This window comes from Brachyhypopomus gauderio, chromosome 1, assembly GCF_052324685.1.
Source record: "Brachyhypopomus gauderio isolate BG-103 chromosome 1, BGAUD_0.2, whole genome shotgun sequence".
Classification (NCBI taxonomy): Eukaryota; Metazoa; Chordata; class Actinopteri; order Gymnotiformes; family Hypopomidae; genus Brachyhypopomus; species Brachyhypopomus gauderio.
The window spans coordinates 35,708,549-35,733,623 of record NC_135211.1 but is presented as its reverse complement, the minus strand read 5'-3'; the positions used below and the strand labels follow the sequence as shown (position 1 = coordinate 35,733,623).

The 25,075-nt window shown below is 39.8% G+C and overlaps 2 protein-coding genes across 8 annotated transcripts in view; both read left to right on the top strand.

Annotated features, from left to right (window-relative positions):
* Positions 1-536: 536 nt before the first annotated feature.
* memo1 (mediator of cell motility 1) lies at positions 537-11,523 on the top strand. Its single transcript, XM_077012360.1, has 9 exons — positions 537-881; positions 4,229-4,310; positions 4,549-4,617; positions 4,743-4,855; positions 5,209-5,320; positions 5,730-5,872; positions 6,438-6,514; positions 7,868-7,972; positions 8,562-11,523. The coding sequence occupies exons 1-9, from the start codon at positions 821-823 to the stop codon at positions 8,691-8,693; spliced, it is 894 nt and encodes a 297-aa protein (XP_076868475.1). The 5' UTR covers positions 537-820; the 3' UTR covers positions 8,694-11,523.
* Positions 11,524-16,956: 5,433 nt separating this feature from the next.
* Positions 16,957-25,075, top strand: part of slx4ip (SLX4 interacting protein) — a 70,195-nt gene continuing 62,076 nt past the window's right edge. For 2 of the 7 annotated variants that reach the window (XR_013132369.1, XM_077012261.1), the window contains exons 1-2: positions 16,957-17,185; positions 18,351-18,394. Coding sequence is in view for 1 of the 7 variants with exons in the window: in XM_077012261.1 (XP_076868376.1) it covers positions 17,056-17,185; positions 18,351-18,394 (174 nt within the window). In the remaining 6 variants the exon portion in view is untranslated. Of the gene's footprint in view, positions 17,186-17,771; positions 17,916-18,350; positions 18,395-25,075 lie in introns of those variants that run through there. The other 5 variants (XR_013132370.1, XR_013132372.1, XR_013132373.1 and 2 more) reach the window with 4 other exon arrangements.

Sequence of the window (25,075 nt, the reverse complement as noted above, 5' to 3'; positions counted from 1 at the left end):
GTACTCACTAACATAAGTACAGTTAGCATGATTATATTTCAATGCGTATCAACATTACTGCACATGACCAGTTTCTTATATTTATCAACAGTGGAGTTATAAGGAAGACTCTGTGATTGAGTGATGGACTTTTACAGCTTGACTGAGTGATTATATCACCATCTCTACACTTTTTAAAAGAGACATGCTGCTATCTAGTGCTGTTAATCTAACACATAGAAATATGTTTGTGCCTCTAGCCACAAGACCCCTTGTATATATTTTAAATGTAATAATATAGTATATAGGAATAATATAGATTATATTTGGTAAAAAAAATAAGCCGCCTCGGTATGGTGGACATGACACTACAGTCCTTCAAAGAGCACTTATATGGTGACATTAAAATCAAAGCAACCTACCTGTACTAGTGAGGCCCGATTGGAGATTTACAAACGCTTTTAAACGCCCCCTACCTTATCGACCAATAAAGAGTCCGTGTATTTAACGCCACTCAACCAATCAGGTGTGAGGTCTCTCTGACGGAACGGTGGCCGAGTTACGACAAACCGAGCGCCCTTCGAATAACGCACGAACTTGACTGCAAGCGGACGAACTGGTCCCAGCTTTGTTCTCCAGAGGCAGACGGTCTCAAACGCCTTCCCCCGTTTTAACATGACACTCTGATTTTGTTTTAGAGCATATGGTTAAAACGTTTTGTATTATTTTCTCAGATTCGTAGCCTCTGCGCGCCCAGGTCCCCCCCCCAGTGTTATTGGGTTTCTTCCCCAGCCGATCAGATTTTTTTAATTTGACCAAGATAGGCGGCTCGGGTACCAAGATGTCGAACCGAATGGTGTGCAGAGAAGCAAGTCACGCCGGCAGCTGGTACACCGCCTCAGGTAGAACCGGGGACGAGGGGTGTCCGACGGGGCCGAGGTCCTGGGAACTAGCTGGACGGCTAGGCGAGCTAGCTGTCTCGTTAGCTGCCAGCGGCCCGCGGGGTGGTGGTGTGGTCGGCCGTGAACGTGTGAACGCCTCGGCGCAGGCCGTGGGCTCGGTCTGCTCCTTCATCCGCGGGTCCGCGACTAAACCTCTGGCTCACGGTGTTGAACGGAGCGTCTTCCTCGTTTACCAACCAGCCAGCTGGTTAGCCAGTCGGCCAGCAGTCACGCTAGCTGAGTAAGTTTAAAAACAAAGACGCCCGCTATGTTCGCCGTTCCCAGCGAGCTGACTGAAGACGACTCGCTGACCTGGACGTTGATGAGTATTTCATGTCTGGGTGGATAACCGGATAGTTACACTCTCGTGTGACACACATTCACCATCAAATGGTGTATTTAATGTTGCTGACGGAGCTTTAACGCCCTTTAAGCAGGACGTGGCGTTACAGTTAGTCGCCTCAGCGCTGCTGGGTGAGCTGGTGTAACCGCGTTATGGTTCATAACTATCCGAGCAGGCAGCATGTCTTCGGCCACGATGCCTCATGTCATTGCAGCTAGCCGACCCTTGTTGTAGTCCCCCAACCGTAGTTAACAAGAGCACAGTCACTTTTGCTGGGTATTATTAATGTTGCCTGTGCTGCATCACCCAAGTCAGTCTAGTCCCAGCTCGGAGCGACTGGCTAGCCGTGCTGTTTCGACTTAGTCAGCACGTTTTGAAGCTTGGTAAGTTAGTCGTGGGTATCGCCGCACTCAACACAGCATGCGTGACCGTGTTTACTGAATGTGAGTCCCTGTCGATTTAAAACTGGTAAAACGATGCCGTTTGTCCACATGCACAGTTTGGTCGGGAGAGCTGGAGCGCTGTAAATGTATTTGAAAAAGCTTTCCTTTGTTGTACTCTCGCCTTTGTGTTGCCCTGGAATATGAGCAGACACCCACCCGTGGAGACTATGACTCACGGATTTGGGTTGGTTTTTTGGCCTTTTGTCATTTAACTTTGCTGGTGTCGTATCTAAAAGGAGAGTTAATGCTTCCTTGAGTGGTAATGGGGAGGAGAGACTTGGGTAGCCTGCTCTTCACACAAGGACCTTAATAGCTAGTATCTTTCAATCTCTTGGCTTAGAGGTCAGGATCATATTGTATAAGGATTATCAGTCATTCACTATAGAGTTTAAATTTTGCTGTTTGAATGAACACTGTGAACTTTGTAAGTAATTGGACTGTGGAAAATTGTCAATGCTGTACTCCGGTACAGTTGCTGCAAATTGTCAGCTTTAATTAAAAGATATTTACATCTGTATTAGGCAAACCATATGATATTTTATATATGTTCTATGTGCTTGGGGATACCATGAGTAGATTGGATACCTGGGTGTTCAGTTGTTTATTGGCCAGCTGTGTGCTGTCTAGTTGTCCACTCTTAATACAAGATACGGCACATCTACTGTTGATTGCAGATGCAGTATAAATACCTGCACTGAGCTACTGTTGTCACTGTATCATTGCCAATAAAGGTCACAATAAGGCTAAAACATTGGAATAGACAGATGTAGTCAAAGAATCTGGTGTAGGGAACCTATTCTGGTTTGGTACACAAGTGCAAAAAGGCGGTAGAGTTCAGAGACAGTAGAGATGACTGTCTCTGTGCAACATATCGATGTCTGCCTCACTTGTCTGTCTTGCTGTTGTGCTGCTGACAGCAGCAGGCTGAGCTATACAGAAGCATCTGAACATCTCACATCAACAATCACCTAGCAACAGAACAAACACCCTACTCCAAGAGAAGTGGCCAAATCAATCAGCTGACCTGAACCACAGAGTAGTATTCATGTTCTGAAGATGACTCTCCCAGAGCAAGCAAAACTGAATCAGGCTGGCTTACTTGCCTGTGAGATAACCAGCAAGACAGCCTCTTTATATATATATATATATATATATATATATATATATATATATATATATATATAATATATATATATATATATATATATATATATATATATATATATATATATATATATATATTAGTTTTTTCATTAGTAATAACCACATTGTTTTACTTAACCCAAGGACAAAAAATATGATTTTGAGATAAATATATATACACATACAATATTGGAAAGACAATTTTTTTTCTGGAATTTATAAAAAATTTAAAAGACTGAAAATAACTTCATTCTGAAGACTTGTTTTTGGTCAACATCATCTTTCTGTAGCCCAAAAAAATCCAAACAACTGATGTTTTTCTTTTTGCAGCCAATTCTTACTGTTCATAGTGATCCTCCTGTTCCTCACTCATTTTCAGGTTGTGGTCAACGACTAACAGGGCGGGGCTGCATTGGCTGTGTGATAAACTTGTGTGTGTGTATGTATATATATTCTTACAGTGCCAGTATGTTTTGCCACTGAGTTTTCATATGTAACCTTTTCTACTTGGGTTTTTGCTAAATGTCAAATGTTCCATTTGCTCAAGTAAAGTGCATATATGTTCTTGCTAGTATTACTACATCGACTGCTTTTAGTTTGTAAGCAACAATATAAAGTAAAACCGCAAAAACATTTCTAAATACTGCAGTAGGTGGAAAAGTTTCATCCCATGTCTTCTTAAATCAGAGTGTAATTACAAAATATTTGCAGAAAGTACTACAATAACTACGACTGCAAAAGCTATAACAGTAAAATCGGCATTTATGTCTCTAAGGCAAGTCAGTAAGAATGGGGTCGTTTCAAGATCCCTCCATCCCCTGTCTGAGCTGTTATCTGTCTGATGGAGCACTCTCATGGTGCTGACATCCCTTCACTGTAATAGGATCCTTTCTGGGGGGAAAAGAAGCCAGCAATCAAGAACATGAACTGCTGAAGTTGTCAAGGAAGACTTAATTGTAATTATGACAGGAGTGCTGCAAATGACCTAAATAACAAAGTTTATTGTGTTAAGAAAACACGAGTGTGATATGATGAACAAACGAGATGTGTAGTAGTTTTTTCATTAGTAATAACCACATTGTTTTACTTAACCCAAGGACAAAAAAAAAATGTGATTTTGAGATTAGACCAAAACGGATCACATTACATATTATAGGACAGATTGTGCTGAAATTAGTATTTCATCAGAAAACTTGGAGATGTTTTGTTTATAATAGGTAAGTAATTGTTCATAAAAATGGATGAGCACAGATTGTGTTTAAGCAAATACACATCCCCAGTGAGGCTATCTGAGGATTGCACTGGAAGGTCTTTCATTTATGTAGTGTGAAGAGAATGTGATTTCAGTAGTGATGTATTTGTGTTTTCTTTCCCTGTAGGATCCCAGCTGAATGCCCAGCTGGAGGGCTGGTTATCTCAAGCAGATTCCACAGTAGGACCCGCCAGAGCCATTATAGCACCGTATGTGCCTATTAAAACAAATCTGTTATAAATTATAGATGAAATGTTTTAATTTGGGTATCATTTTTGGTGGGTATTGCTACAGACACGATTATTAAATTAGGCATCCAGATAAACTTGGTGAATGTCTGAATGTAGTGAAAAGGTTAATTATTTTAATTTGTTTTCTGTAATTTATTCTGTAATTCTGTGACTTTTGTTTTTAGTCTTTGTCTTGTCTGTGTTGTTTCTTTTGCAGACATGCTGGTTATACCTATTGTGGTGCTTGTGCGGCCCATGCCTACAAGCAGGTAGACCCCTCTATTACGTGAGTGTTTCCCTCTATTACGTGAGCGTTTCCATCGTGCTACCTAACTAGCGCACATCTTGAGCATGAAAATGCAGAGGGAAAATGCAGAGGGAGAACTTAACGATGTTGTTTTTATTCGCTAGCCGGCGGGTATTCATTCTCGGACCCTCCCACCATGTGCCCCTCTCTCGCTGTGCTCTCTCTACTGCTGAGGTCTACAGAACACCACTGTACGACTTGAGGATTGATCAGAAGGGTAAAGCGCTGGTTGCCTGATTACAACCAATTATTTATCAGTGGATGGTTTATGTACAATATGGTCTTAAAGCAAAAATAGCTACCCTAGATTTTGTCACTTTTATGGATATGGTAACAGATGCAAAAATATTCAGAAAACTATATTGTATTAATGTTTACTCTTTATTGATGATATGAGAGTATATAAAATAGATATGTTCAAGGCAAAGCAATTTACTGATTTTTTTTTTTGGTACTATTTATATTAACATTGATCAAGTTATTACCTTTGGATTGCCAGTATATCTCTAGCCTAAGAAAAATGACTCCAAAATGCAAAAGATGTATTAATGATGGTGTTTCCATTCTTAGTTTATGCTGACCTATGGAAAACAGGCATGTTTGAGAGAATGACTTTGCAAACAGACGAAGATGAGCACAGCATTGAGATGCACCTGCCTTACACTGCCAAAGCCATGGAAAGGTAAAGGTCCCACTGCAGGCCAAAGTAATCATCCACCCCAGACGGTTTGTGTCATCTGAATACCTAAACCATATAAGGCAAACTTTAGGTGCCAGGACAAAGTAATGTCTTTAGGGCATGTCACATGCATTTAAGCACACTGTGGCTTATGTGACGCAGACAGATCAGATTTCCATTTTCAAGGCTTTGAAAAGCTTCTTGATTAGGGCACTGTGCCGATCTGTTCCACCACATGATATTGGGGATGTGAATTCAAGAAATTGTCTCAAATGTCATTGATGTTTGGCTGATTGAAATCCATTTGTGTGGAGGGGAAAAAAGAACAAAGCTTTTGACTGTATTATATGAAGAAACATATGGCTTTGACACTAGTAGTCCATTAAATCTCTGTCCTTTGTCTCAATCCCAGCTATAAGGACGAGTTCAGCATTGTGCCAGTGCTGGTGGGAGCTCTAAGTGAATCTAAAGAGCAGGAGTATGGCAAGCTGCTTAGCAAATACCTGGCTGATCCTTCCAATCTGTTTATCATCTCGTCAGACTTCTGCCACTGGGGTGGGTGGCACACGCACTTTAAACCAGAGATGTCCAATGACACTTATTAATGCTTGCCTGATGACATCAGCCAAATGAATGTTGAGAAAGCCGAAACGTACAAAGTCCAACGTTTGGTAGGAAGTGCAGAAATTTGGTATAGTGCAGTTGAAATTTGTTCTTGAACCCAGCATGAAACCATTTTAATTGTATGTGAACATTATTATTATAGTTATTTTCAGTTTTGCTTAGTTTCATTACCTCTTGAATGTGACTTGCATGCAGTTTTTCATCCCATTCCCTTCAAATAACCTGATTTAAAAAATATATATATGGCATGAACCATCTGGAAATATAAGAATTAATATCGTACAATTAAAATGGACACTGTCATATTCCGTGTGTTTTTAGATATAAGAGAAGGTTTCTATAAATTAACATCCTATAAAAGATACAGATTGTAAACTAGATTCTCCTGTTGGGTTAACTCCTAAGGCAACCCAGTAGGTGTTGTGTACAGTGTATCTGTACTGTACCAAGCTTTTCAGCATTCATGCTTTACAGTCCTATTTCGCATCCTTCCTAGGTCAACGGTTCCGCTATACCTACTATGATGAAAATCAAGGCGAGATCTATAGATCTATTGAGCATCTCGACAAGATGGTAAACTTTCCTTTGTGCTGAATCCTTTTCTACATGGTTGTTGTTTTCACTTTCAACATTTACACTCAAAACTAACACACTAGAAGTCTGTAGATGGCAGAGATGAGATGCTGAATATGTGCTTAATGTATTGTTTTGTATAAAGCTTGTCCAGAAGGTAGTAACAGCAAGGCTATTGGTTTGGGGAAGATGGTGCTGTAAGGGCCATCTGCAGGCTGGGACAGGGGGCAGGACCTGGGCACAGAGAATGGTGGAGGGGGGTGGGCTGGCAGGGATATGTCACTTGGATACAGTGTTCTATTTGTAAGCTAGATGTTACCGTTAGTCATAACATGTCTTGTCATGATATCTGAAATTAAAATAACCCTGGTGCTAGCCTGGCCCTTGCAGATTAAACGCTCACAGAGACGACCAGGGGCTTTAGCTTCTCGTTGTAATGGTACCAGGGTACCCGCGGGTCCTTAAAAAGTCTTAAATTTAGTTTTCCATATTCAAGGCCTAAAAATGTCTTAAAATGTCTGGAATTTTATGAGGGGAGGCATTAAATTATTATAAGTGTGTGTTGTTCAGTTGTTCTGGCGCGATGTGAACTTTGCCGAATCTAGCGCTAATGCAGAAAATAACCGCTCCAGGGTCCTAGTGCTAGATTCCTAGCGTTGGAGCATACGGCCTCAACAGTTCTCGTTCGCCTTAAAAATGTGCAGATACCCTGGGTACATATGCAGATGCAGATACCCTGGGTACATATGTACTACCATTAGGTCGTTTTTCTTTGGTTTGTGTTTTTATGGAAAATTAAGAATGCATATTACGATTCCTGTAATGGATAAGACTGGGTGACGGAACACACTGGATTACCAATGACACAATGTAGAGTTTAACAGCATATTTCGTTCACCATATTCACATAAATGTACAGCATGGTTTACAGAAGGCTGCAATTATCATGAACCTAAAACCAGCCATTCATAATTATCGAAGAAACCAGCAACAAACTGTAGCAGTCTACACTGTATTATTGGCAGCCTGCTCACGCTTCAGGGAGTGAATTGGTAGAGTTCTGATCAGTCCCAGACTTTCAGACTGTGTGCCATATGTGCTGTAATTCTGGTGAGCGTTATTCAGTCTATAAGCACGACACAGGATAGCACACCCACGCAGCACGTTGCAGATCATATTGGAATAGACAAATTAAGTAGTATAATTACATATGGCAATGTTTTTCCAACCTTTCAGTTAATTTCGGTTAAACTTAGCATTGTAACGAGTATCTTTTTTTTAAATTGCAGTGACATACCTTAGCTGTAACAAAAGCATGACTTTGTCAATTTGTTCATTCTTCCTTTGCTCTAGGGTATGGGAATTATAGAACAGCTGGACCCTGTCTCCTTTAGTAACTACTTGAAGAAATATCACAATACTATTTGTGGTCGTCACCCCATTGGTGTTCTACTAAATGTAAGTTTTTGTTTAGTTTTTTTTCCTTTTTCATCAGTAACCTTATCATTGGAGCCACTCTAAGTCAATTATTTTCAACCTGAGATTTTGCTGGGACAGCATCATTGGTCTATGTCAATATGCTAATTGTAATCACAGTATTGGCCTTGGCAAACCTGATACCACACAGAGCTACGAATTGCAAAAACATTATGTAACAAATTACAAATTCCAATTTGTATCCTGCAAGCACCTTGAGCAATCTCACACATTTAATGTGTTTTCTGAGGGTGTTTTGATGATTCATGGCATTTATACGAGCAACAAATGTAAATGCGTTTGCTCAAAAATGCAAACTTTAACTATGTCACCTCTCCAACATGTTTTAATATACTACAGAATATATTGCATTCACAACACGTGGCAGTATAATTGTACAGCTGTAGTTGGCGGTGTCAGAGATGATTTGCCTCATGCCACTGACTACTTATTTCTCGTTTCTTATAATACTTGAATAACTGAGCCTTCAAAGGTTGTATTCATTCCCTCTTGCTATCTGCCCTCCTTCTGGCTTGCTGCCATTAACTCCACCTATCCTACCTTTTTGCAGGCTGTGGCCGAGCTGAAGAAGAATGGGCTAGACATGAACTTTTCTTTCCTCAACTATGCTCAGTCCAGTCAGTGCCGAAACTGGTCTGACAGCTCAGTGAGCTATGCGGCCGGAGCGCTGGTCTTTCATTGAGGTGAATTCACATAGGAGGCCCTTTCCCGGCTCCTTCCATGTCCCTGGAAAGCTCCCCACTATTCTAGACAGCCCTACCCTCTGACCTCTCACCCCCAAGACCCTTGCCTTTTCTAGAGGAAGGACCTTATACTTACTAAGATGAGCTGTAAAGCGTTAGTTACTAACCCCCCCCCCCACCTTCTACTATCGCTTTTCCCTCTCTTTATACTCCTTGTCTCACGAGTGAGACCTCTCGGTTGATGCTCTAGCTTGACGTGCAGTTGCAGCGTGTGCTGCAGCAGAGTGGATGCGTTTGGTTTTTGGTTTGTCTTTTGGGCTTTGCCCACACATTCGTAGGGCTCTTGGCCCTACAAGGACTTCAGGTGTCCACTGAACTCTTATGTAACCTTTAGCAAGAAATTATGATTCAGTTAAAGTTAAATAAAGGAAAAAAGTATATCCATATTTACATTGCACTCTCTGCAGATCTGTGCACATGTAACCTACCTTAAACAAGAAATCTATCTCAACTAGTGGTACAGAAATGAAGAGGAGGAATAATGAGTGACAGACTGCTCCTCTCCATGTCTGTGTATGCCCTGAGAGGATCAGTGAGGGGTAGCTACTGCCATCATTGTTCATATACCTGTTTAAGTTTTTAACAAAGGGCTACGCAAAATAAAAGTCCTCGAACCCTCTGCTGTTCAATATATATACCAAAAATACCCCTTTTTCTTAAGTAAATTTAAATGTTTTACTTTCATTTACCTTTCCCTTTCTGAGATTATTTAGCCACGTTTGCTATTTACAAGCTGTTTGGTAGTGTATTGAAAGACACATTTTGTTTACCAGTGCTTTTTCTCTTTTTTGCTGGTCAAAACAAAGTCTGAATTTATAAAGCTCTGTGAGAGCGCATTTCCCCCCAGTCCTGAATTAGGTGAACTTTTTGAGGACATAGTTACAGATTGTTGTAGACAGAGGGTGTGAAACCGATTTTAGATCAGTCCCTCTTTGCTTGCTGGTTGGCAGCATTGACTTTGTTGGACTAGTGCATGTGTTCACCATCAATGAGGAAACAATTTACAGGCAGGTTTCAGAAATGGCAGTTCCCTGTAGGATAGTATCGCCCTTTTTTGATAAGGCCCCCTACTCCCACTTCCCAATGAGCACAATGCAGCAAGACACCTTAACCTCAGTGCATCTGACCACCACCTGAAGGAAAATGTCAACCCTAAGCATTCAGCCTTCCCTACTAGGGCTTGATTGCTTCAGACATGATCATTGAATGGAAACCAGTACCATGCAGATGTGCCTTGGGTCTATGTCACATCTTTTTTTTTTTTGTGTGTGGAGGCGTTCTTTTTCTCCTGCCCTGTGCTTTGTACTCATTCAGTCCAACTGTCTAACCCTGGGGCAAAAGGACCTGCCTCAATCCATCGTCATGGATATTCACAGAGCCCACAGATATACAGAGCCCACTTGAAACGTTTCTGGAAGTATCTGGCTGCCTCGCCTATTCATTGTCGGAGTCCGCACAATATTTATTCTAAAAGAATATTACTCTCTGTTGTGTACTGGTAGATTAGTTACAGTTTTATTTTATTATCTTTTTATTGTTACCGTTCAACACAGTTCACACATTGTCATAAGCCTATGTGGAGGATTAACTGAAGCACTCCTGAGTGGAGTTATTTTTGAATCTCAGGTTACATTGATGAAGCATTAAAGAGTGCTTGCCAGAAAAGTTGAAAGAGTCATGACTGATATTGCAAAAAAGTAAAATTACAAAAAAAAAAAAACTTTTCTTTCTCATTTGGTCTTGACATTGCTTCTTTTTCAGCCACTAATTTGCAATAAATCTAAATATAAAGGGGATATGGTGTCAGCTGGACAGTTTTTTTTTTGCATTCTGTTTCGTACGAGTTATAAAAAGCCACATGTACACAAGGTAGGTTGTGTTCTGCATGTGTTATATGGGCTATCAATACATAGGGCATTTTTTTCCTTTTCCCATTTTTTCCCTGTGTTGCTCCATTCCTATGCTTGATTTAAAAAATGCAGCGGTTTGTCTTACTGAAACAGAATCTTCCAAGGCCATGATCATACTCGGTGTGTCAGAGGGGACATTAACTTTTGCAGATGATATGGAACACCAGAGAGAGAGAGATTTAGGTCTCCAGTTTGCAATGTCATTGGTTATTGCATTCACACAATAGGAACAAGAATGTTGAAACACATCAAACTTTTCTGAATGTTGGAATGGCACCGGCAGTAGTTGTTATTATTAAGAAAAAATATCAATTTAAGTCAAATACTTAAAAATCTTTAAAACTGAATGGTTTAATCTGAGAGTTTACTTTTGGCCAGTAGAGGGAGCAGCACACCTTTTGTAATATTCAGTAGACTGGTATTTAATGCTTACACATGCGGTTTTTATTAAATGAGTTTGAAATTTTTTTTCCTAATGTAAATGGACTCTGATATGTGCTTAACGTTTGACAAACGTCAAACTTCAGTAACTAGTGTCCATAAAAAAAAAAATTAGTGTACTTTTAAAATGTTCTAGGTCAAAGTTTTGTCACACACGACGATATACAGTGACGGGCAAGAATGAGGGATTATGAGCAAAAAAATGTGAGGTCAATCAAGTGACGATTTCCTCTGTTTGAAACCGATTGCAAGACTTTTGTTACAACATAATGAACCAACCCAGTCAGTTGGAGAAGAAGGGAGAAAATATGCTCATCTAATAAAGAAATTAAACCAACCTGACCCATAACTGTTTTCAGTGTAAACTAAAGGAAATTTGTGTTCTAAATATATTACTCTGCTGGCCTAAATCTTCCTTGGGATGCTACAATAAAAGGAAATGAAATTAGCTAAACTAAATCATCCTACACAGACGCATGGCAAAAGTGGCTGATAGTTTGTGGTTGTCCAAGTTTCTGGAACATGTTAAAAAGGGGAGTTCATCCATCAGCCCGTGTCCCAGAACACACGGGACAGGGTCACACATGTTGAGCTTGTTTACTATCAGCTCATTTATGTCACCAATCACGTCACGAGGCCACCTACTGGGTGAATTAAAATATTTACTGATAAAACGGCTATGTTCTAAATTGTTCTTGAATGTACATTCACTGCAAAAACACTATGAACCTTTCTTTTTTGCACAATAATCAGCCAGTGAACATGTTAGTACACTGCTGGTAAACGCTCTCACTTTCATGCACAGGTCATGCTTAGTATACGAGGAGAAACGAACGAGAGAAAACAAACAGGTGAAAACATCCATCTACACGTTTTGTATTTGTTATGCGCATCTATGAAATTTCTGCAAAAAGCGAATTAAGTTGTGCAAATTTCCATCCACGGTTATACGACGTGGGCTGATTAGGGTCGCCATTGAATCGAGCAAAACTGAGAAGTTCAACTCGGTCTAACGGCTTGATATGTTGTTTATTCTAAAAGGCCTTTTAACGTGGTTAGAATATTCACCTCATTCTAGCATAAAATCTGTTTTCCAATATTTATGTGTTATTGTTTTCGGAGTTAAGACATTTTCCAATCAGTTTTTTGTCTTTGTGCATTCTGAAAATAAGAGTTCAAAAACCTGGATGGAAAAGCCTTTTTAGAAGAACTTCTGTGAGTCTTGAAAAATACCAGAGGTTAATTAGCCATTTATTATTTGTAGAAGATCCGTTTTAAGCCAGTTAAAACATATTTAAGAAATTGTGCTGGTAGGGCGTTTAGCAGTTTCTTCAGGAATAATTACTGATGTAAATAAATGGCTCATTCCAGCACTGTGCTGTTATGTGAAGAACATCATCACTTATTGAAACTGAATTGGTCTTGCATCTTATTATTCGTGATGGCTACTCAAGTGTTACTTAGTTGAAGCTCTATCTCAAATTCGGTATTGCCAAGCATACAAATCCTACCAAAATCGAAGCAGAACTCAACAGGAGTGAAAATGATTCTTGATTCTAGTTTTGTCCCTAGTCTGATGGACCAACCTGCTGCTCTTTTATAGTAGTATACCATGGCAGGGAACTTAGTCTGATATATATATACGTGGCACAGTACTTTTGAGACATATTGCTCCATTGCCTTGTTTTTGTTAGAACACAGGGTTGGGAACAATTGAACACCATGATGGTCAATGTTGAGGAAGTATGTTGGCATGTCCTCCAAGAAATCATAGTACTGGCAGTGAGTTTTTATTCTGTTTATCTATGGGGCTTGGAACATGGTTATTCTCAATGGTTATGGCTACTAGGGAGATCTGTGGTTTGGACCATGAGAGGAATCCTCCCAAGAGGTGAGGGTTGTACTTGCATACCCTCAGTCTGAATCTCAGACTGAAGCTGGAAGACTGTTCCGTAACTGAGGGGTTTTAAACTGAGGAACCTATGCAGAAAGGGTCAGGAACTTCCGCTTCCTGGGAGTCCACATAGGGGAAACACTGACCTGGGATAGGAACACCACACAGATGGTAAAGAAGGCCCAGCAGAGGCTCCACTTTCTGAGAGTTCTCAGGAAAAATAACCTTGACCAGAGACTGCTTGTGACTTTTTACCGCTCCACCATGGAGAGCAGCCTTACGTACAGCCTCTGTACGTGGTTTGCCAGCTGCACGGTGACAAACAGGAAAGAGCTCCAGAGGGTCACTAATTTGGCAGAGAAGATCACTGGTTCTTCAATCTTCATGGTTCTTACTGTCTTAGGAGAGCCAGTACCATCTTTAATGACTCATCCCTTCCTGGCCATTTTTTGTCTGAGCTACTGCCATCAGAGCTAGGACAAAAAGATTGAATAACAGCTTCTATCCAACTGCTGTTAGAGCTCTGAATGCTAGGTGAATAAAATAGCCACATCATATGCCACATTAAAATGAGAGCACTATACATGCCACTGAGCAATACCCACTGGGAAGCATCCAGAGTTCTGCACACTCCTCTGTAAACTTTACATTTTATTTATTTAAAATAAATTTAATTTTATTGACATTTATTTGACACCACACATCTAATAACTTAAGCCTTGTACATACTTCCATCTATAAATTTGCTCTTCTGTATATTTTGCATATTTCTCTGTTCCTTCGTTTCTTTATTTAAGTTTTATACACACACTGTACAGGCCAGCACGCTACTTTTCGTTGTACTCGTTACAATGATAAAGAATCTGAATCTAAAGGAGAAGGCTCTGTCTCCGGCTGTAGTCTTGCTCATTTTAGGAAGTAGGAAAAACCCTGCAATTTGAGAGTGCATTTTGCAAGCTGGGTTATAGTATGCAATGAGTTCACGCAAACATTGCGGGACCAGACCATGTAGTGCTTTATATGTTAACAGAAGAACTTTAAAATCAATTCAATATTTAACTGGGAGCCAGTGCAACAGAGAGAGCAGGACTAATGTTGTTGAATTTTCAAGCCCAAGTTGGAGTTTCTTTTAGGGACTTTTTAAAATATAATTAGAAGTCCATTACTGTACTCCATTACTGTAATTCAATCTTGATGAGATAAAAGCATGGACCAGATTCTTTGCATCTGACAAAGAATGTAAATGTTTCAGCTTAGGAATATAACATTAATGCAACAAGGCAAATTTGATGTGCATGTTAAATGAAAGGTTAGAATCAATATTGGCACCTACAGGATTTGAGCCAGGAGAGTGCTTGACTTTGTGCCAGTGTTTCTGGCCTATCCAGTAGTTTGGTTGATGGTGTTGAAAGCAGCACAAAGATCAAAGAGTATAAAAAATGTATCTGTTATCAAAGGGTATTAAAAGATCAAAAAGGCATAGAGTTGCAAAAAAACTTTCTAGAACTTTCGAGACAAAAGTCTTAGAAATTAGACTTTTGCTTTACAATTTATGAGAATTAAGACCAATTTTTTTTAAATAATACTATTACAATCCCATCTCTTTGTCTACCTAACACCATTTCTGTAATAAAACTGTAATATAATGCATCATATTTTACATCAACAAAAGGGTCAAGGCCAGCTGTGATGTGGCTATAATTCCACTGATTGATTTAAGCAGTGTGTTCTTGGTTTGTTCATAGCAGCATAACTAAGCATTTTCAATGCAGAGTACATTTTCTAAAGCATTGTTTTATCTGCATCACTGAATAAGCACCTAAAGTATCCAGATGCATATTCTTCCCCACGAGCAAATGTTGCCATCTAATGTTCAGACACTGAAACTTTACAATGCAGTGCTACCCCTGTATTTACCAGTGAAATGTTTAAATTCTGCCATGCAGTTTAAAGAAACATTTCTCAATTCACATCCTTGACAATATACTTCACATCTAGCACGAGACCGGCCATCTCTACTGCCATATTCAAAGCATGGAGTTTGGCAGTAAAGGAGTCCAACAGTTTTGGCTGACGATCAGACTTTTCAATGGCTGCCGGGAGGAAGGATTGGTGGCCTGTATTTAGGGAGGTTTTCTCCAGACCCGGCCTGTCCTTCACCAGGCCACAGCTGCAAGAGCGCAGGGTCTGGGAGTCCGTGTCCCCTGCTGTAACCCAGCAATGAGCGTGTGTGTAGTCCATGAGGTGGTGCTGGCCACCATGTTCTAGAGACAGAGCCACGGACAGCAGCGAGCGGCAGAAGGCGTCTGTTCCAAGGCGAAACACTGAAGGTGAGCAGTTCAGAGCTTGAGCAGCTTCAGTGGCCTTTGACTCGCTCTATGGTGAAGAAAACAGACCAAATATGCACATTTATGGTGTACGTGACTTTGCAGATCATTTGTGAACCAGTTACTGAGGTAATAAGGAATCTCACCATGTCTCTAATGTAGGCAGACAGCAGCGTCTCTGTGCAGCCTCCTCCTAACAGGGCATATGGCTCTTTAAGGGTCAGTCTCAAAACATGCTCTGCCCTCTGGCACGTCACCTTTAACAGAAGGAATGATGGCACCAGGAGATAGCCTGAATAGTGCTGACTTAAACTTCACACTGTTCTGTTGTTTGCTTTGACAGAACGGATGATACTCGTGTGTCAACTAACCTTCAGCTCAGCTAACGTTGTTTCATTCCTGTGGCAGAGCAGCATGGTGGTCACGGTCGACTCCTTCACAGGAAGGAGCTGGAGAAGCTCCTTAGGTCCATGGCGGTGGAGACGGAGCCCTCCCACCTGTCCATACATGTGGGCCGGGACTGGAGAATAAGGAGATGCTACAAAGAGAGCACCTGAAACATAAATAAATACATTAAAAATCAAGGGGTGGCCAAGGGTGTGTGTGTGTGTGTGTGTATATATATATATATATATAAAGTACCTTATATTAGGTTCTTTAAATTATATTGTTCAGCATTTCCATAACTTTTTCTGAAAATATGTTTACAACTAAATTTATATTTGAGACAGTAAGCAAAATAAAGGAAGGATTAAACCAAATCAACAACAAATTCCTAGGAGTTGATCAAGAGTACATTTATGTTACTATTACATGACTATAAAACTTATTTCAAAGACAATGTAAATATCAATAAAAATGTAACCTGTGGTTTGTGCAATTGGCTCCATGAGAGAAACTCCAAGCCTCTCAATTACTACCAGCCCATGTTCTTCCAAGTATTGTTGGAGGACTGGATGAATCACTTTCTGACATGCAAACAGGCCCACGCCATCCCTAACCACCTGCTTTCCAAGTTTCAGCAGCTGGTCCAAAACAATCTCCTCTGGATTTAATCCTGTGCAGATCTCTAATGCCATCTCCCCAAATTCTGAAAGATCACCTGACAGAGACGTGCTGAATACCACAATTTTATAGGGAGCAGGACCCAGCTTATTTAAATCTATGAAGTGAAGACGAGGCACATCAACTAGCAGTCCTGGGAAAACTGCAGAGTTGCTTACTGGGTGCCCTACCAAGGGCAGGGTTACTGTCCTGCCAAAACAAGTCCTGCTTGAGGAATCACAAGGAACACTGTGAAGGAAAGCTTGTACAGTCAGAGAGGTAATGTGTTGAGCCTCATAAGGGGTCAGCATACAAGCTGGTTTGGTAGTTATCACACTGTATGCTAAGGTCATAAGTGACTGAATGTTGCTGAAATCCACCTTAACCTTACAACCACAACCATCAGCACCGAGGTACCTATTGCATTCTTTTAATAAGTACTTATACACTTGGCTTCCTATAAGAGCCGCAAGGTCCAGTCTCTTGGTATGTTCAATGAGAGCAATGCCAAAGATACCTGCGAATAAACCACAGTCACTGAATCGCGTTGTATGGTTAATGATTGCTGATGCCATCAGTTTGACCAGTGGCTCAGAGAAAGTAACTGCTTTGAGAAGCACTGCTGATGTTGAAGTAGTCAGGACGCTTCCACCCACGTTGTTGTGAATTTGCTTCAATCTGCCACATGGGCCGTAGCACGACGAAAGTACATGCTGCAGTAATGTTATCTTTCGCCACACCTCAGTATGAGCCAGCGGCTCATCGGTGCACTGAGACGGCTTTTTCTTGCAGACACGAGACATACTTTCACAAAGGTAACTTTCTAGTTAGGTAATTCATCTGAGTTCGTGTAAGCCATTAGCTCAGACTTAATTACAAAGCCACTATAATGTATGAACTAGGTAATGGTAAAACAATTCAGAGTTCGTTTAATTAAGTAACACATGCGTGGAATTAGGATAACTGTAAACCGCTGATAGACTAGCTAGCTATTTGAAACTGAATAACATCGAATAAACCGTCTCAGAAACGCCTGCTGGTGTGCCATCTAACTTTCGCCGCAATTTAGAGCAAGTGGTGTAATAAAATAATTTACTAACATTCTCAAATAAAAGAATAACAAACTGTTGGACGTGCGAATAAACACAGGGAATGATAAACACGCTGCTCAAGAGGACATCAAAGGGGGACCTGTACATTTGCCAGCTATAAGTGGGCTTCTACAAACAAACCGCAGACTATGGCTTAACTAAAACTCGTACAGCTAAGTAGTAAATGCTCAGTATAAGGACTTTCATTATATTTTGTTTCTGTTTTGTCCTGTATAAAAATAAATTACTTCAATCATCAGGCAAAAATGATAGATGCCTATTTCTTTCTGCGCGTCATTTCTATGGCAATCAGCCTGCGCTTCGGGGTCCTTGAGGGCACGTGACATCTCTCAGACGCGCGGTAAATATGTTTATCTCTCGTGACGCTGGTTAGGCGAGACACTGAGTTCACTACGTTGTATCTCTTTAATTCAGCCGTGCACTGCTAAAATAGGTACATTGGCACATTTTGGTAAAAAGAACATTTTCAATGTGGCTAACGTCAGAGTTTTTTTCCTTTTGGCACACCGTGTTAAAAGAAAGAAATATGCAAGCTTTCTAAATGTCATTCTTTCTATCTTAGCTTAGTAGTCCTGTAACTAGCTAGGTTAGCTTTAGCTAGCTGGTGTCGTTAGCTAACTATTACCTTTACTAACCTTAATGATAGCTGGACACGTTCACTAACTAGCTCACTAACTAAACTGTGTTTTCATACTGTTCAGATAGTTGACATAGCTAGCTAGCTTAAATGACAGGCCCAGAGTTCGTCGTTGAAATAATCATTCAACGGTGTTTGTTTTGTGAAAGCTTATTAATATTAAATACTAAATTCATTTATGCCAATTTATTTCTAAATCCAGCATTTACCAGTTTTTTTTTGTATTTTTAGGTGTTTTTCCATACAGAATGCAGCCTTCTAAGTTTGTGGTAAAGGTATGTGAAAATACATGTCAAGACAGATTTTTGTTTAATATAGTTAATATTTTCCAAATTGTGAGCGTTCGTGCCATTTTTAACGATTTACATTAACCCTCCGGTTTGTTTTTGAAAGCATTGTATTGTGGAAATGTCATTTTAAATATGTGTTTCTTGCATTGTTGAAAACTAATAGTTCTTTTAGTTATTGTCCAGTTGAGACTAAAAATATTAGTGGGGGAAAAGCAAAGTGTCTAGTTGGTCAAATAGTCAGCATTGACATTTAAAAGACCAGTTTAAAGCACATTTTAAATGCTTCTTCATTCTTTTGCCACTAGAGGTAGGCATTGTCCAATCAACCGAAATTACCTCTACAGCAACTGTAATTTTTAAACAGCTTAGAGCTTTTCTGAATTTATCTATATAATCGTAAATGCAAGTTACACATTGTATACCGCAATAGTCTCCAGCAGAAATCTTGCTTACCTTGTGTTGTTGCACTTGTTTAATCTAAATATGTATAAATGAATGAATGAACGAATGAATGAATGAGTGCACATTGTACTTGTACAGTTGCACAACAAAATAAAAAACAGTCCCCTCTCAGTACAAATAAAATAGTATAAAAGTAATTAAGCAGGTCAATGAAGCAGCAATTTTTTTGTATTGCACATTTTCCATGTGTCCATTTGTACTGCACAGACGTTGCACTTGCTCCATTGAAAAAATGAGTGTATTTTGCTGTGTTTGTATTTAACAGAGCTTTGGCCCTACTGTGAAAACTGTCTCTCAGTCTGTTTGTCCTTATTTTACACCGTCTGTAATGTCTGCCTGAGGGCAGCAGTTCAAACGTCCGGTGTCCTGGGTGTGTGCTGTCTCATGATTCTGTGTGCCCTCCTTAGACGTTGGTTACTGTAAAGTAGGGTGAACGGGCGGTGTTGAGGACCCTCTGTCTGGTCTTTTTGTGTGCTGTGGTGCTGCTGGAGAACCATAATATAAAATTCTGTCAGCGGTTCCTTATTCAGGTTAAGCTTCCTGAGGAAATGGAGGCGTTGCTGGGCTTTCTTCATAACTGCAGAGGTGCTAGAGGTCCATTGGAGGTCTCTATTCGGGTCTCTATTATGTACTCCCAGGAACTTAAAGCTGAGTACCCTCTCAACACACTCCCCATTAATATGGATTGATGGCAGATCTAACGTCCTAAAATTTACAATCAGTTATATCTTGGAGGTTGAATACACACCAACCCACCAGAAACCCATCTGTTTCGACACCATCACAGATCTGCCCAACCAGGTTGGTGTCATCTGCTCTGGAAAGCTGTTTTAGCTTTTATTCCTATTTTCTACTAGTACAAATTTAATTCTTAATATCATATATTCTTTCAAATAAGAATTCATGTCACTAGAAAAAATCTAATTCTTACATGTAAAAATTAATTTTGTGATATCAAAAATAAAATTTTTACTAGTGATAATTCATGACTTTTCCAATTCATTTTTAATGGGGGAAACATATTTACATGTAAGAATGTAATTTTTAATAGTAAAAATATAATTCTTGCATGTAAAAATTTAATCATTTAATGATTACACATTTTTACTAGAATAATTAATAATTGGATATTAACATAAAAACATAACATTAACATAAAAAATTATTTATACTAGTAAATATCAAATTCTTACTAAATTCAGTTCAATTATTTTTTACATGTAAGAATTACATTCTTGTTACAAGTGAAAATTATTTCTGTACATGTAAAAATAAAATTTTTATATGTAAGAATTACATTTGTACTAGTAAAAAAAAAATTGACATGTAAACATGTTTCCCCCATTAAAATGAATTGGAAAATCATGAATTATCACTAGTAAAAATAAAATGTTTGATTTTTTTTTTTACATGTAAGAATTAATTTTTACTAGTAAAAATGTATTTGTTACAAAAAAACAGTTTGAGAGGAAGTCTCTGATCCAGTAGCAGATGTTAGATGAAAGTCCAATGTCCATTAGTTTCAGAGACGGGAGTGTGGTATTAAAAGCAGAGGTAAAGTCCTCAAAGAGCAACCTGTCATAGTGTCCCTGCAGTTTAGGTAGAACATGGTGGTGTGGAGTGCCATTACTATGCCATCTGTTGTTGATCTATTAGCTCTGTATTCAAACTGATATGGGTCAAGTGTGGGTGGGACAGGACATAATTTGACTTCTCATCAGTTTCTCAAAGTGACAACTAGCATTAGCTCAATTAGATGCTAGTCATTGTAGCTACTGATGTTGGTCTTTTTGGGCAGTGGTATGATTATGGCCGACTTCAGACATGGGATGCGGGACTGGAACAGTGAAGCATTAAAGATCTTGAAAAAGATTCCTCCTAGCTGCTCTCTTGAGCACCTTGCTGGTTACTCCGTCTGATCATCCAGGATTTCTGGTTGGAATACACCTGAAGATGCTTCTGTGACATTTTGAATGCAGAAATTGATTTAGGAGAGCACAGCTGTGGTGTGTACCTCCAAGTCCTCGTGTACAAATATATTCCAATCTGTGCTCTCACAGTCCTGCAGCTGGTGTAGTGCGCCCTCTGGCCATGTTTTTACAGTTTGTCTTACTGTTGGAATTCTCTTCTTGCAAGGTATTCAGTATATTCAGGATTCAGCAACATGTATAGATGGTCTGACAGGCCCAGATGTGGTAAGGCATTTGTCCTATAGCCTTTCCTGACATTACTGTAGACTCTGTTGAATGTGTTTGTGCCCCTGGTTGCACAATTAATGTGCTGTTCAATGTTTTTAAGTCTGCATGGTATGAGCACTGGTGTCTGAATGCACGTTCTGTGGAATGTTGATTGCATTATGTAGCTCGCCCCAGGCTCATTTAACATAACCATCGGGTAGTATGTATTGGGTATTACTATGACAACAGTACACTCACGAAGTACATGGGCGGGTCTTGACAAATATTCCAAATTCGGGGACCTGTCCTACAGTCATTGCATCTTTGCACCAGCTGTGTACATGCATAACCCCCCACCTCTGTTCTTACCGGAGTTGCCGTTTCTGTCGTAGTGATGAGCCTTTGTTGGCAGCAAACTGTAGTCTCAGTTCATCAGTTTTGAGTATTATGGATCAAGCATGCTGGGAAGTGGTGGTTTGAACAGCTCTGTAGCTACGAGGCAGGCCGGCTCTGCAGCCGCGGTTTTTGTTTTCTTTGTTTATGCTTCCTCTTGGGCTTGCTGCTGGGTAGAACTATCCAGAGAGCCAGAGGTTCTAGCTATGTCTCCTGGTATATTGTGTAAGCTGTAATAGAAGAAAAAGCCCTTTTCAAGTGTAATCCCAAGTCCAGTCGATCCTGGCGACTGTACGATTGCTTTGCCACAAACTTAATACTTTTAAACATCCACAGGAACAAATAAAATAGAAAAAGTGCAGAGAGTGGAGACCTGTGAGCCACAGAGTCTACGTGCTGCCATATTCTGTAATCTGTACATATGTATTGTTTATCTGATAATACTATTACTTTGTTTTAATCTCTTTCCCAGACTGGGTCCTAGATTTGGCTTTAGCTAATTGTGGCTGTTTCAGTCGGTTCTCTCATCTTCCTGGGCAGTCTGACAGTCTGTCCCCACAGTCCAGATGAATGAATGTCAGGCCTAATGCGTATCACATGTTTGTATTAAGCTTTGGGAAAGCCCCAATCTTTTTCTTTTGTTGATGTTTCATCTATTGAAGGATTTGACCCGAGGTTCTGGACATTAGTGTGGATCACTCACATTTATGCTTAATGTTCAGGGTTTCCCCAAAGGCTGTCTACGTTTTAGCCCCTCTCTGTCTCTCTCTCTGTGCCTCTGCCTCTCTCTCTCTGTATCTCTTACTTATGCACTTCCTGTCTCTCTGCCTTTCTCACCCTCATGCATGCTCCTTCCTTTCCTCACTCCATCTCACTCTCATATATTTTCAAATGCATTTACATTCTTGTGTGCCTCCATTCATAGTGGGAGAACCACACTTGCTTACTACAATTGTGTCTTCCCAGCCTGAACATAATGATACTGTTGTGTTCTTTTTCCCTGGGAAAGCAACTATCATGCCCAATCCTGCAACCACAGAGACATGCAGAACAGGGGAGGAAGTAAACAATAGCATTAACTAACCCAGTTTCACAAAACAAATAGTATTCATGTACACACCCCACTGAGGTTGTGCGCTGGAATCTTTATCTCCCTGGAAAGCTTTCCTTCAGCAGGACATTGGGAGGCAGTGCGTAGCCCCTCGCCACCTTCTTTTGAGAGAACTGTACTTTCTCATCCCTGGTCAACGACGCAAACTGTTGCTTATGTGGCTTTTTGGGTTTTGTTCCCTCAGAATTGTGATGTGATGGTTCTGTGAACATGTATTATTTATATGAGGCTGTATCTCAACTTGCTCCCCATGAACCTCCTTTCATGGAATACCATCCAAGCATTTTTAATTCATCTGACAATACAGATACCAGATGCATGGGAGCTTAAGTAGGAATGTCATGACGTGTCATTTCTGGTTTATGTAGTTTTGGGTTTGACAGAATTAAATGTTCTATATAATACAAAACCACAGTTATTTTTTTTTAAGAATAATTGAAAATATTTTCACGAATTAATAATTTACAAAGAAAAGGCCTGATGCCTGTGTAATTTACGTCCCAGGTATACCCAGAAATAGTACCAGCTTCACTCTTGATGAAAGTCTGTTTGACTGTTCAGTGATATTCTTGTGATATTCTTGTCTGTTCTTGCTCTTGGAATTCATTCCTTGTTGTGTTCTCAATTTGAAAACAAGTTACTCCCCTTAGGACTACTAACAGATTAGTATTCCCTTTTAATGGAATAGAGCTGAGTGTGTGTGAGTGTATGTGATATATATAATGTGTTCAGAGAGTGTGTCCAGCTGGGTCTTAACTTTGTTTTTAAGCTTAGGTGTCTCTTCCTTTCTAAAATTAGAGTGTTGATCTTCTTTCCCCTAGTAAGATCACTCTGAAGTTTTAAGCTGGCAACACCCAGTGATCTAAAGGGTTCCCTGAGGCTCTGCAGTGTACTTGCTGATGAGCAACTCGTAGAGAGAGAGAGAGACACACACACAAAGAGATGGAGACAGAGACTGAATGAAAGAAAGGATATTTGCTCGTTTTGAGTGTGTGCATCTGTTAAAAGGGGGTAAAAAGAGGTCTGGTGGGGGTCTGGGTCTCATAGGCGTCGATGGTGGTGAATAAATGGAGTGGAGGTGGGGTGTCAGAGTGGGACAAGCACTGTTCATCTGAACCCTAGAACGAGAGCAGAGCCAGGAACTATGAAATATAGTGAGAGAATGAAAAATATCACAGAAATTAGTGAGGGGTGTGCTGGGAATGGTGAATGATGCAGAACAGACGAATGAGGAAGCAATTCCTGTATCATTTGTTTACTGTGCTATTAGTGGCAGAAAATATAATGCTGAAAAGGTCAAGCCAATAGACTTTGATTGTGTATGTATGTTTAGCCTATATACACTCACCAACCACTTTATTAGGTACACCTTGCTAGTACCAGGGTAGACCAACTTTTGGCTTCAGAACTGCCTTAATCCTTAATGGCATAGATTCAAAAGGTACTATAAAGGTTCCTCAGAGTCTGGTACATATTGACATGATATCACGCAGTTGCTGCATGATGCGAATCACCCGTTCCAGCACCTCCCAAAGGTGCTCTATTGGATTGAGATCTGGTGACTGTGGCCATTCAAGTGCATTAAACTCATTGTCGTGTTCAAGAATCCAGCCTGAGATGATTTGTGCTTTATGACATGGTGCGTTACCCTCCTGGAAATAGCCATCAGGTCATTTAAATCACCTTTCAGGTTTATATGAGGAGTCTCAACGTATCTGTTTAATATTTATTGTTGAATGTGGCTGAAATTAACAACTGTAAAATCCAAATATTTTGGTATGCTACACTATTAACGTAGAAAACCTAGAAAGCAGTAAGAAATAGCCACGTGCTTCAGATGTTGTGACTTACGATTGACATTTGTGTGACAAATACTGTGCAGTGCAGTCTGGTGGTTGTGTAATAGCTAGGTAACATAGGATGTATTGTAATTGCCACTATATTTACATGTACTGTTTACTGAAGGTGAAAAGTAACATAGCTACTTATTGTAACCAAAGCTTTTTTGAAAGTTGTTTTCATAACATATTGCTTTTTAAAAACATATTATTGCGGTTACAGTGCATAAACATAATTCAATAATTTGATTATTTTATATTACCTTACTATGGGAACAACAAGATAAGTATGCATAGATAAGTTTTGACATTGTAATTGTAAACACCAGTGGCATAAGTGACGATTTAACAACATACCTTTCTAAAACACTTAACACTCTATAAAATTGACGAAACTTTGTAGTTCATGGAGGTTATCCTGTGCTGATAATAATCAGCATTTAGTTTGTCACAACAAGTTTCCTTATGAGTCCTGCAGTGATGTTTGAGGTTTCACTATGGAACTGGGGACATCCACACAACGATTGCTTATAGGTAGATTTCAACACAAGTCATGTTGTGGTTAAGACATTACAGTTATTTGTTAGGAATGCTGTTAGCACCATCTTTTGAAGCATCGGTCCTTGTGAACTTGCCATCTTTCTCATCACTGGGGCTTCATTTGACATGGAATGAAAGAAGATGA